Raw genomic sequence first — 15,059 nt, 5'->3', positions numbered from 1 at the left:
TTCCGCCCTTCCCACTGATGCATGTCATGGTCATGTGCAAAAAATAACGTGCGCTGAAGTAACTAAAGACAGTCCCCTTCTGTGTAGACAGAAGAAGGACTGCAGAACAGTTATAGATACGAACATAACTTCTAGCATTTCTCAACTGTTAAAGGCTTGACTTTGCATACCTCTGGTGTGCATCTGCTGTCCATCTGTCATCCACGCAGGAAAGCTTTCAAATATTTTTACTGCTGTCTCTTTTTGTGATTCGAGGTTCATATGCTGTGCATTACAAAGAAGGAGAATCACAGCTTTATTGTAATGCATATATATACCTATAACATATGTATGTATGTATATGTACGCATATGACTGTGCTCTAAATATTGCAATTGGAAAAAACCGTTACTGCCAGAAATAGTCAAAATATTGGATAAACACTTGGGACACACGTATTTAAATTTGACAAGCAAAATATTCCTAGCGTTTCTGATTTATTTATGATACCTGATGAGATGAGTGCTCAGTGCTCTTCCAAAAAGATTCTGAGAGTCAAAGGCGCATCTGGCCAGAACCTAGTGAAAAAAAGGGAAGTTAATTTCAGTTTTCAGTTGCAGAAAAACATTACAGTTGGCTCAAATGTGTCTTCCCATCAAAAATGATCATAAATAACTGTAGGGAAAGTGATGCATAGTCACTTCCAACAACCGTATACTTACTAGAAGGAATTAAGAAAACTTACACTTCTGTAGCCTATTGATACACAAGAAAACCTTGTGATTTTATTAATTTTATTTCGGGTTGGGTTTTGATTTTTTTTTTTTTTTAAATCTGATCCCAAGTACATCATTCTTTAGTTTTAACTTTGGATCATGAAGGTTTTGGAGAGCCAAGGGAGGACTGGCCATCCGCTGTGCTCAGCCTCTCTGAGCGTGGTGCCCCTGTGCGAAGGCAGAAGGGGCCTCGTGCCACAGGAGTTGTAAACCTGCCCCGTGCTCCGCAGTGGCAGAGCACCCGTGTCTTCAACACGGTGATGAACAGCAGCTACGCTGACTCCTGGGAGGGGTTTGGTGGGGTAATCCTGCTCGTATGTAAATGTGTGAGAGTTTAGCCAGTTCTTCACTAAGCACCCTCGGCTGATAAAGAGGTTTCTGAAGAGCTCTCTATAGAGCTTGTTTAGATTTCAAAGCGTTTCTGTCCTGTAGCACCACCTCGTTCAGTTTTATTCATGCTGATACTGTAATATCTTTTTATTCTCTTTTCCTTTGATTACATTTTTTGTACTTGACAGCTACTATTGCACTGCATGCACTGCCATATTTAACAATTTGAGCACGCTCCCTCATTGCCCCTTCATTTGCTGCCTTTGTTTTTTGGGCCCTGGGAGGAGGAGGGTCAAAACACATGTCCCTAATACAAAGCTGTTTCCAAGCTTCCAAAATCTCTCTCTATTGCACAGAAAAAAGCTTTAGCATCAATGCAGACCTTTCTTTTTCTGTTGTCAATAGCTCTGCTGGACAGAAATCTATCATTCACACAGTGCCTTTCCTTTGAAATTCAATTAGTTTCCCTGCCAGTATCTCCTTAAGACGGTTTAAAGGAAGATTACAAAAATACTGCACAGCCACCTTTCACAGTGATTAAGTCGTATCATATTTTATGTTCATTTCTTAAAATGATTTTATTAACACAAGCTGTTCATACGCTGGGATTCTGATCTACATCATACATCTTTTCCATTTAGTTGACTCATTTTCTCTGTGCTTCGTATATTCATTGGACAGAAATTCTGTGCAGAGACTTGCAACTTTTTTGAACTTTACAGTCTTGCTACCTCCATCCTCCGTCTACCTGATCTTCTAGTCCAGCAGAGCTTGATCTGAGAGCAGCTTTTTAGCTGACAAAATAGAAAAGTAACAGTTTTTGTAGGCACGAGGCCCCCTGCAGAGCTGAGTGGTGCGGAGAGGGTGATGCATGCACACCGATACCCTCCTGGTCTTTCTTCCATAACTCACTTGTGGGCCAGCAAGTTAGTGCATCAACCATTTTATCAACCAATCTCCGTTTCACATAAAATAAACATACTGGGTGTCATTAAGTGCACCTTCAGATCAATGATTTTTGCAAATGACATTCAAGTACCATTCGAGTAGTGCATTTTTGCTGATAAAAGCAAATTAAATTAGCACAACTACAAGTGTGCTGATAAAAACTAAAACCGAACAGCAGCACCATTAGCTAACAAAGTAATATTTTCTCTTTACTGCTTTCTGCCATTTAGTTATTATCCTATTGGAAATCTAATTATAATCCTTTTACTCCCTAGTCAAACTTCACAGTTTTTGCAAGCTTAGCACTGACAAGTGATTTCATTACATTTGATTGCCCGCGCCCAGATTGACTTAACTTCACTCCGAGACCTAAAAGCCCTCTCAGTTTCTCAGATTCCCTGTTTGCACATTACAGCAACAGCTCCTTTAATTAATTAGCATGAACAGCAGTAACATGAACTGCTGAACAGAAAATAACATCATTTTATGATCGCAGGGAGACTTCTCCTTTTGCATGTTTATACCTTAGTTAACTTTTGTATTACTATATTTCATTGTTAGGGGATATTGGAACAATCAGCAAAGCAATGTTATCTTAAAATTTTAAAAAATAGATGTTACCGTCTCGATGATAACAATTTACACAAAATAAAAGACTAAATTTCAAGAAGAGGGCAGCAGCACAGGCAGACGGACTTTCTTGAGGTGAAAACATGGTTGAAAGGAAATGTGGTTCACTGTACCTGCAACAGGAGGGTGACCCAGGGTGCCTGCTGCTGCTGCTTTTGTTTGTGAAATAACCTGAAAGAGATTAAGCACAAAACCTTGCAGTAACTATGAATAACTTTTTATTTTTACATGTTTTCCAAAGATGAAGGGCTGTTGAAGTTCAGAATGTATTTTTGGTTTTAGTATTTAGAAAACTGGGCTATATTTTTTCAATATTCTGATATAACCAGTCAGTTTTCAAATTTAGCCCACAGTAAAAAGGGTGCAAGAGGGACAGAAGAGAGGAGTAATGTTTTTAAGAGGTTTAACAACTTTGTTGCTGTATCAAATTATACCTCCAAATGCTGCAATCCACTGACACCAATCACACTCTGGAATTTCAGAGCATGCTACAACTGCAAGAGACAAATTCAACATCTTGGAAATTACAGGGCTATTGTCTTGGTCTTCCTTTCACTGAAAAAAAATGTTCAAGCACTAAAGTGAGAAAAGACCAGAACCCTGCAATTAGAAACTCTTGAGATTAAACTAAACTGAGGCCTGCTATTTCCCTTGTGAGTTCTTTGCTGTCTGTCCTCTTGAGTCTCAGGCCATTTCTTCTTCCTCCCGTCCAAGCCGTGCTCTGTCCCTAGTGCGTGTCCTGCTCTGGATGCTCTGAATTGTGAAACCTCTGGTGGTTACCTTGTGCTGTGTCATACTGCAGTGTTTCTAGAAAAACTCTCTGGAAGTTTGTGTGCAATTACCAGGCTGCCATCCCGTGCACACACCAGCCAGGCGCTGCTGAAAGCCCTCTGGTTAGCTGCCAGCCCAGACAAGGGCCCTCTTTAGTACCGAGCCATGAGATTACTGCACGGGCTGGCTACGCGGCTCGCCTGCAGGTGGTATGGATGCAGGGCTTTAAACAAAATAACAGTATCACTGATCTTAGTTTTATTTCTATATTTGGTATGAGGTGTTTTTCTGAATATCTCTCTCTCTCTAAGCACATACATATGAGGGAGGAAGCTGAGATTTTGTGATTTACTGGAAACAAAAGGTGGGTAAAGGTTTCCCCAGGAGACTGTGGAATGTGAAGGTCCATACTTCTCTATTCTTACAAAGAGCTAAAACATCAATTCAGTGTCAGTAGGCTTGAGTATTTCCTAAGCAGGAACCACTGTGTTACCTCCCTGTCTGCTCAAACTGACAACGGCAATCCAGCACCTGCATACTTTGTATTCAATGAAGATATTCTTGTCCTTGGCTATTGTTACTTATTAGAAATCCTATTTTCTGTACAAGTTTTTAGGTCTATTAACACGGATGTGGAAATACTCGACAGGGTTGACTCAGTAGTCCTAAGCACAAAGGAAGGAGCCCCCAGTCCCCTACCTGGAGGGAGGCCGGGCTGGGTCAGACACCAGAGGCTGCCCATCCGCAGGGCGGAGAGGAGGCCATGTGAAAGAGCCAGGGATTAAAAGAAAGCAAACCAAACTTTGTTAGTACTGCTGCTCTCAGAAGCTGCATTTATTGTTCACATTCTTCTGTGAGTCTAGAGGAAAGCGTGCCCTGCTCACGGTGTGTTATTTTTTTTCTCATTCACTGCTCTCTGGAAAACACAGATAATGGAAGGGAAAAGTTTTGCTGGACAAATAATAAACAGGCAGAGAAGTCAGTTTTTCTCACTGTTGTCATTCAGGCAAATGACTAGCCCAAAAAACAGGAGAACTGGCTGCAGGCCATGTCTTTTTTTTTTTCATGGTAGTGATCCTTTTTTAGGTTTTTGTAACTGTGTGGTCCTTACCCCACGGGCAGGGGCCCGGGTGCAGCCTCCTGCCAGGTTTGCCGAGAGGTTTAGGGGATTCTGTTGAGGGTTGCCATCCACAGTAGAAGCAAACTGTTATCTGAGTTTTCTTTTTTACTTTCTGCAAAGAGACTGATTTAAACTCATTAGCCCCAGCTTTGTAAGTTCGACTCATTGTTATGGCACTGCATTTTCCATGTGTCGCTGCATCCAAAGCTCGGCTTGGCTCTGATCTAACTGAAATGCTGACTCTGTGTACGTCACCTAGGCAGGGGGGAGACATCAGCTCCTGGCCCGTGTACATGTAGTAGCCTGTAAGACCCTTTGCTTCAAGGCCTGAGGCAGGAGTCGTGCAAAGCCTCTGCCAGCGGGTGTGGCACGTGGCTGCCCCCTGCCCTCCTGCCCGTGAACCACGGCCACGTCTCGGCTCTACCTAACCACTGCTTTAGCAGCTCTCCCAACTCCTCCTTCATCTAAAGTGGAGTTTTTCGTTCATTATTTCATCTCTGCTACCCGTATTCTTTGCGACATACAGTGCTGGGTTTTATTTTTTAACTGACACGAGTAATGTACAGTTACCGATACCACAGATTCATCCTTGTTTTCTCATTATGTAGCAGATCCCAAATTTCCTTCCTCCAGTGACTTTCTCCTCCAGTTTAGGGTGTGCTGCAGTCACTGAACCATCCCAGGCTGTAGCTGTGTCAGTTAATCACAGCCAGCCGGCTGCGTCGCATCGCTCCCCTTCCTGGGCTGGATTTGCACACCAGCATCCCTGGGGCACATTTCTTTATGCAAGCTGTGAGGGTACACATAGTAGTTTTGTTTTAAAGTACTTGTACGGAAATACAGCTGAGTTACTAACTTTAAAAAAAAGTTACTACCAACAAAGCCTCACAAAGGAATCAGAAAATTCAGAGGTGTTGAGTATGTTAAAAAGAAAAAAAAAAGTGACTAGATATGCAGGTGATAATTACTGCTTTTGGATTTGTCCTTTATATACACATTAAAACCCTGGAAAAAAAAGACAAATGATGATATTGTTGCTAAGAGGAAGTGCAAGAGATGAATGTATACCCTGGACTAAGAACTCAGGGAAGACAACACCATCCTGAGGGAGAATTACAATTATTAGCATAGGCTCTGGCTCACTGAGAAACTGTGAGATCTTTACTTGTCTTAGACATTGTGAAGGGGGGAAAAAAAAAAATCCTTTCTAAATGTCTTGCTTATTAAGCCAGTCATGCATTTCACTGTAGGTTGTAAAGCAGTATAACATGCACAGGGGGCTCATAAGCATATTTTAGTGTTAGGGAATATCATTTATACAGTTTTTATATTGTCAATATTACCCCTAGAGAATGAGATTAGGCTTTAAACTACTGTAAATCTACGCTTTTGCTCACCTTTGTATAATTTCATTTTTTAATAGAATGAAGCCCACATAAATGAATATTTGATTAAGGGATAAACCTAATAAAAGAATACATTTATTGCACACAGATTTATTCAAATCTTTCCTATATAATACAGTAAAATGCTGTAAAATGGTATGTAGCTTGCAGTCAGCTACACTGAGGGAATGGTGAATATTCTTCAGAAAGATGAATTTGACAACATCACATTGTCTTTCATGTGTAAGTGGTAGCACAGATGCTCCTAACACTTTAATTCCTCATAGGTGGTTGCTGTATGACGTTGTTAATGCCACGGTATTAAGTTTATTGCACAGCAACAAAAAGGTATTTTAATTTCTGGAGAATAATTGAGAGCTTTATAAAAAAGGAAATATTTAACTATGCACACTTGCTGTTTACTGATCGATAATATCTCCTGGGTGGCTGCACCGTGCTTGAGCTTTGGCATTTACTTTCTCTCTTACGGGTATTCCGGATACCCCCATTGAACTTCCCTTGAGAAATAAAGGCAGTAGGAGGAAAAATTGAAACCTCTTTCAAAGTTTAAATAAAAAAAGTACAGCAGCCCACAGTACCCTCAATGATCACCTCTTATCTTACGTTGGAAAATTTATTTTAAAAATACAATAAAAATATCAAGAATGTAAATAAAATAGTATTGCTGATCCTCACTGATCCCATTTCCGATAAATCAACTCTTCCCTTGACTGCACGTCCGGATTCCTCCCCTCCTCTCTGCAGAGTCCATGTTGCCAGGTGCAGCACCGTAAACGTGTGCCCATGCGGGGTCTCTGCCTTCGGCTGGACGCGTCAAACGTGTCAGAAGGCGCAGGCAGTGCCGGTGCCATGTAAATGGCGAGTTAGGTACCGCCTTTCCGCTGCCTTCCGTTGGTGTTACGTGGACTAATTCACCAAGCACGTCTGCGAGCCCACCTGGCACAGGGGCTCGGGCAAGGAGACGCCTTTGTACAGGCGGCTGCTGAGCCCAGGCCCTGGAGGAGGGGAGACGTGCGGGCGTCATGTGCCCAGGACGTGAAGTGCTGCGGCAGAATTGCTGCCTTTTGGACTGCCTATAAAGACTATCCACAGGATTTTTTGAGGGCAGCCAAACCTACAGATTCTGGTAGTGGGTAACTTTTTAGGTGTACAGCTTTAATAAAGGCTTGATCAATGACAGCCTGCAATGGGAAGAAGTCACATGCAACTTGTAATAATCAGAAGACAAAGAAGAAAAAAAACCAAACAAAACCCACAGTGTTCAATGTTTGGATTTCTGCTTAACCCCTCCCCAGGCCCTGCTAAGTTTAAGACAATACTTCTAATCAGCCAAATGCCTGAAACTAATTTTAGTCACTTCTTCGGAGGTTCCCATGCTCCCAAACGTTCCTCTGGAGATGTTCTGTCCCTGACTCTTCCGATCTTTATTCTTGTTTACATCCAAAATACATATTAAATCATCTTTTTGGAGAGTCTGAGCCTCCTTAAAACCATGAAACATTCAATTACTAATTAGCTGTTTCCTGTTCCTAATGAAGTGAACATGTCGGATTTGGATTAAAATTCAGCTACTGCTCTCCTCTGTTTATGGTTCCAGATGTTTTTGTTTTATCTAGGAGGTTACTTTGACAGCTACCGCTAAATGATAAATCACTCATATTATAGCTGAAATGCATTTTGAAATTGAAATGTGGCAAACTTTGAGATTGCTCCAAGGATCAGTGTCAGTTAGCAGGTCAATACTTGTTCTTTCCTTATGAGTGTTCAGTATTGGCATATGTAAAACAGTAATGGGATAGATGTCAACATTATACAAAATGCTTCTCAATATTATCATTTTGCTATCATCTTCAAGATCAGTACTTGCAGGTTTAGCTGGGTGGATTCATGATTCTTTGTATAATGAATAAGAATATGGATTCTTGTTAGCTTTAGTTTCTGTGGGCATATTAATATTTATTTTTTCCCTGGGCTTAAAGTTGCTTAATATGAAAAATCAGAGTTGATAGGTACTATAACTAGGAGTATTTTTATAAAGGAAGGAAGTAGCTTTCTACTTGTTTCCTTAAATGAAGAAAAATTATTTTAAAAGAAATGTGGCCATTTCTGAATGAAAGAGCTGCTTTCCAAGAACAGATATTGATTTACTTCTATTACATTTTTTAATGCAACACAATTTTATTTATTAACACACAGTTCCCTAGAAGGTTTTGTACCTGTCACAATGGTACATTGTTACTCTGCCTATCTATCTTACGGGGCACGTGAAACATTCTGCCTTCCGAAAAATTAAAAAGCAAATGCCATAAAGGAAGAAAATCCAAATCAAAGTATTTATATACTCAGCAAGTGCTGGCTGGCAAGCACCTTTAGAAAGAAGGCTGGTAGTTTTTTAGCCCAGCTGAGTGGCCACACGTGCCGCAGCGGGTAGAAGTGGGCAGCGCACGGGAGCGGCTCCGCGCTCGGTGCCCTCGCGAGGGCTTTGCCATGCAGTGCCTCTCCCGTGGGAAGCTGCTCACGGGATGGAGAGTGGATAGCTGATCATTTGGCTTGGGGAGAAGTCCACAAACGAGGCATCCCACCTAAGTTTCAATTAATTATAAAATGTGTAACCATGTAATTGACCTTTATTCCTTCTCTTTTTTTTTCTTCCTCCAGAAAACAGAACATACATCAAACCCACTATTATGTACTGAAGGAAACACCTATTGTTGAAAAATGTATAATGACCACTATTTGAAGACTATATAGTTCATGAAAAACGTCCCTTCCAACCTTTGATGCCTTCAGTACTGTGTGAAGAACAGGATTTGTAGCATGAAACTTGAAGGACAATTTCAAGCAATTTACTGTTGCTGCATCGAAAACTGCCGTATTAAGAAATATTGAGACTTTTTACAAGCTTACCATACCAAACCAAGCCTGTTGCAACAGATCATTTTTAGGTCCCCAGAGATAGAAAGGAGTTTTAGTATTTTTAAGCACATGCAGGAATTATTCCCCCTTCCCCCCAAAAAAAAGAACTTTTTTTTTTTTTTTCTAAGGAGGTAGCTATTACTGTATAGCAATGGCACAATGATTTTAAGCCACAAAGGTCCTCACTGGCTGTACATCATACAAGTCCAGTTTATCACTGAAACTGTTCAACATGGAGCTGTTTCGATTGTGTTTATAAATTAAGCTTTGTTTACTGAAGCAGATACTCGATATATATTACGTTTTAAAAAGAAATGTGTGTACATTTTTTAAAAGAATGATGTAAAAATTGTCCTTTCATTAGATGACCAATTCAAAAGTGTGAGCTAAACCCTAATAGCTGACGTAATATGAGGATTATAATTGATGCTTTTTTTTATGCTCAGTTCAGCTTGGCTTTTGGTCTTTTAAGATGAAAAAATGAATATGCAGTAGAGTGTTAGATAATGGAAACTTTTAAGTATGGTTTCTCTGTTGTACCATATTAAGTTAAAGTACACATTCTTTGTTAAAAATGTTCTTGCTAAAAATACAGTATTAAAAATTTTTTTGTTTGACTTTGGAAATCTTTTAAGATTTTTTTTTTTTACTGTGAATTCCCATAGTTACTGTACTAATGCAAAACAATATTTTGCACTATTAAAAATACTTGAAGAAATTACTTAATAAAGAGGGTGGGTTGGTATCAAACATTTTCCTAATTCTTGTTCCAAATTCTGAACTTTGCAAGTGAAACATTCCTTTCTCAAAATACGTGACTGAAAGCTGGTTGGAATCAAGTGGAATTAAGTAATCACCTGTTTACTTAATCACTCTTTACTTTCATTCATGGGTCAAAGGCACAAGGCATGTGTATACATGCATACTTAGTTCACACATGCATACCCTGAATTAAATCAGTCACTTAAAACCAAAAAACCCCTTTAAATACATCTATGGGGAATGTATTTCCTATGATCATGTTTACTACTACTATAAGGATAACATTCAAACTTCCTTTTATTTTTATCACTAGATTTTTTTTTTCTGGTTAGCAGACTTCTGCAAACTTTCAAAGTGTAGTTTCAAACCATACTAGGTAATACAGCACAATAGAATCACCCGATTTTCATTCCTACAGAAATGTTTCAGCTTAACCAGGTATCAGTTCAAGAAGACATGGTGGCCTCTGTTTTACAAGTGAGCAAACTAATTATCCAGATAGTCTTCCAATATACAAACATGGTTTATTCCACATTATTTTTATAGCTAACACTCAAATAAGTGCATTAATCACACTGCATTTGATCAAACAATCATAAATTGAACGAGACAAAGAAACAGGAGCATTAGGAATTGTGAGTCCTCCCACACTCTTTAAAAGCCCATGTGTGAGCACCTGAACTTAAACTCTACCTTTAACTATTTATTAATTTTAGTTGCTATTTCATCAGAATTATCTGAAATAGAGGGTTGGACCTTATTTCTAAATCTTATTTTTAAAAAGGATTTGAAGCAATTCTTGGGACACTGCAGCACTTCTGACTGAACTCTGGTATCACTTTCAAAAATTGCAGATTTTGAAGACAGCTCTTTGATGACCCAGTATCGTGCTTTTTAGAAAGACCTAAAGTAACTAAATATTTCAGTCTTTGAAACTATATAATTTTTTGCATTTTTCTTTAGTTTCTATACAGACTATTTTAGCTTTTTTTTTTCTTCAGTGGCTGATCTACATTTTTTAAGGCTGCATTGATACTGGGTTGATGAGCACATCATTGATTTCTAATTTGCCCTTCCCAGAATAGTTTTAAACGTCAAAGTACTGGCAAATGAGATTTCGGAAACTGATAAACTTCAGAGACTGAATCTGTTGTTAAGTCCTTACTAGGCAGCTTCTGATAAATATTGACAAAGCAAGACATGAGGTTTTTCTGTGTCAGCTCAACGTAATGAGCAACTTGTAACTAACACTTTCTGTTGGAGAACCATACTAAAGCCAGAACAAGCAACAGCTTTGGCCAATTGGAACTGAACAGTTCATATAAAAATACAGATTTCTCTTTTCTTAAATTTCATTTTACTTCCTCTGATCTCAGTAATATTCCAAATGACACCCTCCTCTATAGGGCTCTGGCTGTGAGTTAACACTGACCCACAAACTGCTTTGAAGCTGTTTCTAACTGATGCAGTATGACCCGTGGGACGGCAACTGCGCGCCTGAGCACGGGCAGCACCCACACCCGCAGCGCTCTGGTTCAGAGCAGGGCCTGTGCCCCCCGCACACGCAGATGTTCTGGGATTAAGTCCGACACTGCACGTGATTTTTCTTTTCCTCCGTGCAGTATAAAAACCCTCAGTGTAGACTTTGTCTAGTTCCAGGCGCTGCAAGTGAGCAACAAAAGAAAACGAGCAAATTGCTTTCAGGTCATATTTTTAGGTCTGTGCTGGTCTTCCCATTCAAAGGCAAAGGAGGAGATGAGACTATTTACTCAGAGAAGACAAGACTAAGGGAAGAATTAATTGTCTTTCGTATCTAAACATAAGCTATGAGGAGCAGGAAGGTAACCTTTCCATCCCCTGTGGTTCTCTGTCCTGCACAGCTCTGTGTGCGCTGCTTGCAGAAAGCTGCATAACCCCAAGACCTCATTGCTGCCCGGAGCATAGCACAGCAAGGCAGGCAATGGTGAGCTGCTTTCATGTCTCCTGGACACAATCTCACATGTGGATACAGCTCTCACCTCCCTCGCTCATCTTGTGTTCTGAACAGTGGGGCAGTCTCTAGGAGAGCGTTGGAGGCAGGGCTGGGCAGAAGGCAGGTCAGCCTTCACCACGCTCCTCCTCGTTTGTGGCAGTGAGCTGGACAGCACTGGTAGCCCCCCCAAGGGACGTTGCCTCTCTGAGGTTTTGGCTTTTGGGTTGTTTTTTTTTTTTTCAAATGAAAATGCCTGAGAGGAGCAGGACTTCAGCACTGCCCATGTCCTAGCACCTTCTAAAAGTAGGGGAGCAGAGGGACACAGCTGGGGGGGGCTGTTCGCAGGCTGGGGGGGCATCGCTGAGGTCAGGGTGCAGCACCTCCAGCCCTTCCACATCTGCCTCCATGACGGCTCCGCTCTCCTGCAAAGCATCTCCCCGTTTGTAAATTCCCTTTGAAATGGCATTATGCCAATAAAGTTGGTGTTAGCTGGACACAAGGTGATCTTGGCTAAATGCAGGCAACTTAATGGACGATGTATTTCAGCAGTTTTATGAATCTTGCGTAATGCAGACTGCCATCATAATAAACTCTAACAGAATCAATAGCGCCCAATCTCAATTTAAAATCTGGATCTATAGTAATACACGGCGAGAACACTCTCCTTTAGAAATGCATGGCTGTGCATTTAAAGCTGAATGCTGGTTTAAGTAATTGTTATCTACAAGCGGCGCATTAATATATTTATTTACAGAATATTTTTGGTAACACGACAAAATGTGGGCTAACCCGAACTGTTTCAAATTCCCTTCATGGCCTCAGGTGATCACACCGGCCCCTGTGCCCACCCACGTGTTACTAGGAGTAGTAATTCCCAGCTCGCCGGCCCTGGGCTGAGGATCTGCTCACTGATCTAATTTCCCACTGCTGCTTCCTGCTGCGGTACCTTCCTGGGCTGAGGAGGGAGGGAGAGAGAAAGGAATTCAGGGAGGGGTTTTAAAAGCCAGGTCATGTGCTATCATCATTTGTTACACATACTACAAATGTTTAGGCACTTGTAAAATCACTATTAATAAACATTTTCACTTTTGTTCTGTCTACAAATAAGGGCATTGTCTTTGCTGACGTGAAGCTGGGGTGGAAGGGGAGAAAAAAAGTATTTATAAATGATGAATTTATAGGTTAATTATGATTACTATGGCTTTATGTTTGTGTAACAAAGAAATCAATTGAAATGAGCCAGTTCAGTGTCAACACAGCACAAACGCTGCAGCTCGCTCCCTTTCTGTTAGACCATCATCCATTTTCTGCTTCTGTTGGCCAGCTAACCCTGGCATAATAGAGCAGCCTTTGCATGAACATTGTGGTAATCTAAGGCAAGGGAAAAAAATATTTTTGGAGCTCATTTTTTTAAAATAAAGAACTCTCCTTATTTGAGTTCCAGTTATAAATACAGTAAGATTTTATTATATCTTCATTATGTGATCTGTTGACATAACCCAAAAAGTAAGTACAGCACCATATATTAAAATGCTCTTGTGATAACTGATACTTCACAAATTGGATCTTTTATAATGGTTAAACTTTTTAAAAAGACATTTGGCTTTGCATGTTTGAAAATGCAGTGTTTTTTTTCAAAAATGACATTGAAATGTGTATTCACTGAGTAGTAGAACCCTTTCACTATCTATTAGTGCTTTACTTTGGCTCTCTAGAAGAGGGAAAAGGAGAAGTTTTGTCCCTAAATGTAATTGCTCACCTTCGTGCTCTCAAATCTACGAGGGCTGCCCCAGCTGCCCCGTAGGAATGCTCTGCTAGTGTATCTGTCCTACCAACTCTAATCTACCGATTGCCTCTGAGAGCAATCCAGCCCTGTGCCAACACACCAGGGACAGCCTCTGTGTTTAAGGTCATTATCTTTAAAAACAACAATCATCTCAGACAGGTTAGGCCATACACAGACCTGCTGCTTCTGGTAACAGAGCAAGTACTCAGTATTCCAGAATAAATTTTGCCTAGTCAGAGAGGTGATGGAGATGGAACAGCCAGAGAAGTGGCAAGTTCATATTGAACTATACAAAATTGGCCCAGCTCTAATTAATCATTGTGTGCTTCAGTCAGCCAACAGTGAGACAGATGTACTTATTTTTCACAAGAAAGTCTGAAGTAAATCAATGGATAGAAACTTAAGTCATTTTGCATTGTTAGGTGAAGACGGTTTCATCATACTAAAGTCTGCATCACAACTCCTTCATAATAAACACTGCAATACAATATATCTTACATAAAGGTTATTAAGAGTGCTTTTGAAGTACACAGCCTTACGTAACCGTCACGGATTAAGTGTCACAGTATCACACACGTGTACACATGGCACCAGGGCGCAGACACCTTTTGGACTGTGTCGGCAGCTGTCCTGGGGAGCCAAGGACGTGGTTGGGGTCACAGTACACTGACCCCCACCTTTGGAGGGTTCCACACCAGCATGGAATGCCTGCATAGTTCTCGTTTTAGGATCTGGGCTTTGCCTTAAGCTTTAATCTTATTGCCAAAATGCCACATGCCTAAAATGAATTGTCCTGCCCTTCCACCAAAGTGGCCAAATAGAAAGGAAAACCATTGGCATTAAATGAAACAAGATGAATTAGCTAAAAAGAGACAAAAGAATAAACAGGAATGAAAAATAAACTTCAGTTCACTCAAGTGCCAGTTGGATTTGGCATTGAACTTTAATCATATGTTTCACTCTGTATCAGGGAGAAATACCTGTTTCGTGTTTCCCCTGATGATTCCTGCCATTAGCTGAAAAGTCTGTTTATTCCCAGAGCTGTGCTGCCATCAGTTGATGATGCTGGGGCACTTACAGAGATGTTTTGGCAGGAAAAATGCTTTATCATTTGTAACATTATGATGAAACATAGTATTTTTCTTTGTAGACCAGTCCAAAGCAATTCCACATAAACTGCTGCATTCTCTCCCTTGGCGTCAGTGGGGTGGGAGGAGAGGAGAAGGGAACCAACATCCCGAAAAATAAGAAAACGGACAGAAAAAGCTAGTAACTTAAATAACAAGGAGTAAACTCCCTATTGGGCTTTTTGTTAATAGTTCTATAAAACTGGTGAAGACAGAAATGGTACTCAGAGATTTTGGTGTCAGATCAGTGCTTTGCATTTTATGTGATCATTTACACCTGTGCAAAGTAAGTATCTGATAGCATTTGACAGCTGATTTATTAGCATTTGACACCTATATTACAATGTTGAAATGACTCTACAATGTGCAAAGCAGTGGAAAACCCACTGATTCCTTTTATGGCTTTTTCCTGGTTGTTTAATACTTAGATTCCATTCAAAAGGAAAAAATGAATTCCTCACACCCTGAATGTAATTCTTTATTTCTTCTAATATGTATTATGTTCAGTTCATACTAACTTGGGGGGGGTGGGGTGG

At 40.4% G+C, this 15,059-nt stretch overlaps 1 protein-coding gene and 1 long non-coding RNA gene across 2 annotated transcripts in view; one reads left to right on the top strand and one right to left on the bottom strand.

The window, feature by feature from the left end:
* The window catches only part of DACH2 (dachshund family transcription factor 2), a 150,707-nt gene extending 141,214 nt beyond the window's left edge, over positions 1 to 9,493 (top strand). The window contains exon 11 of the mRNA XM_026848801.1: positions 8,619 to 9,493. Coding sequence (XP_026704602.1) covers positions 8,619 to 8,656 — 38 coding nt within the window. The 3' untranslated portion in view covers positions 8,657 to 9,493. The remainder of the gene's footprint in view (positions 1 to 8,618) is intronic.
* LOC113480181 lies at positions 91 to 3,120 on the bottom strand. Its single transcript, XR_003398436.1, has 3 exons — positions 2,777 to 3,120; positions 490 to 557; positions 91 to 264 (listed from the first exon to the last, which is right to left on the bottom strand). It is a non-coding gene; the product is annotated as an uncharacterized LOC113480181 (long non-coding RNA).
* Positions 9,494 to 15,059: the final 5,566 nt, after the last annotated feature.

This window comes from Athene cunicularia (assembly GCF_003259725.1).
Source record: "Athene cunicularia isolate RWA chromosome 4 unlocalized genomic scaffold, athCun1 chr4_part3, whole genome shotgun sequence".
Lineage (NCBI taxonomy): Eukaryota > Metazoa > Chordata > Aves > Strigiformes > Strigidae > Athene > Athene cunicularia.
Note: the sequence above shows the minus strand (reverse complement) of the source record. Positions and strands in the feature narration are given on the sequence as shown.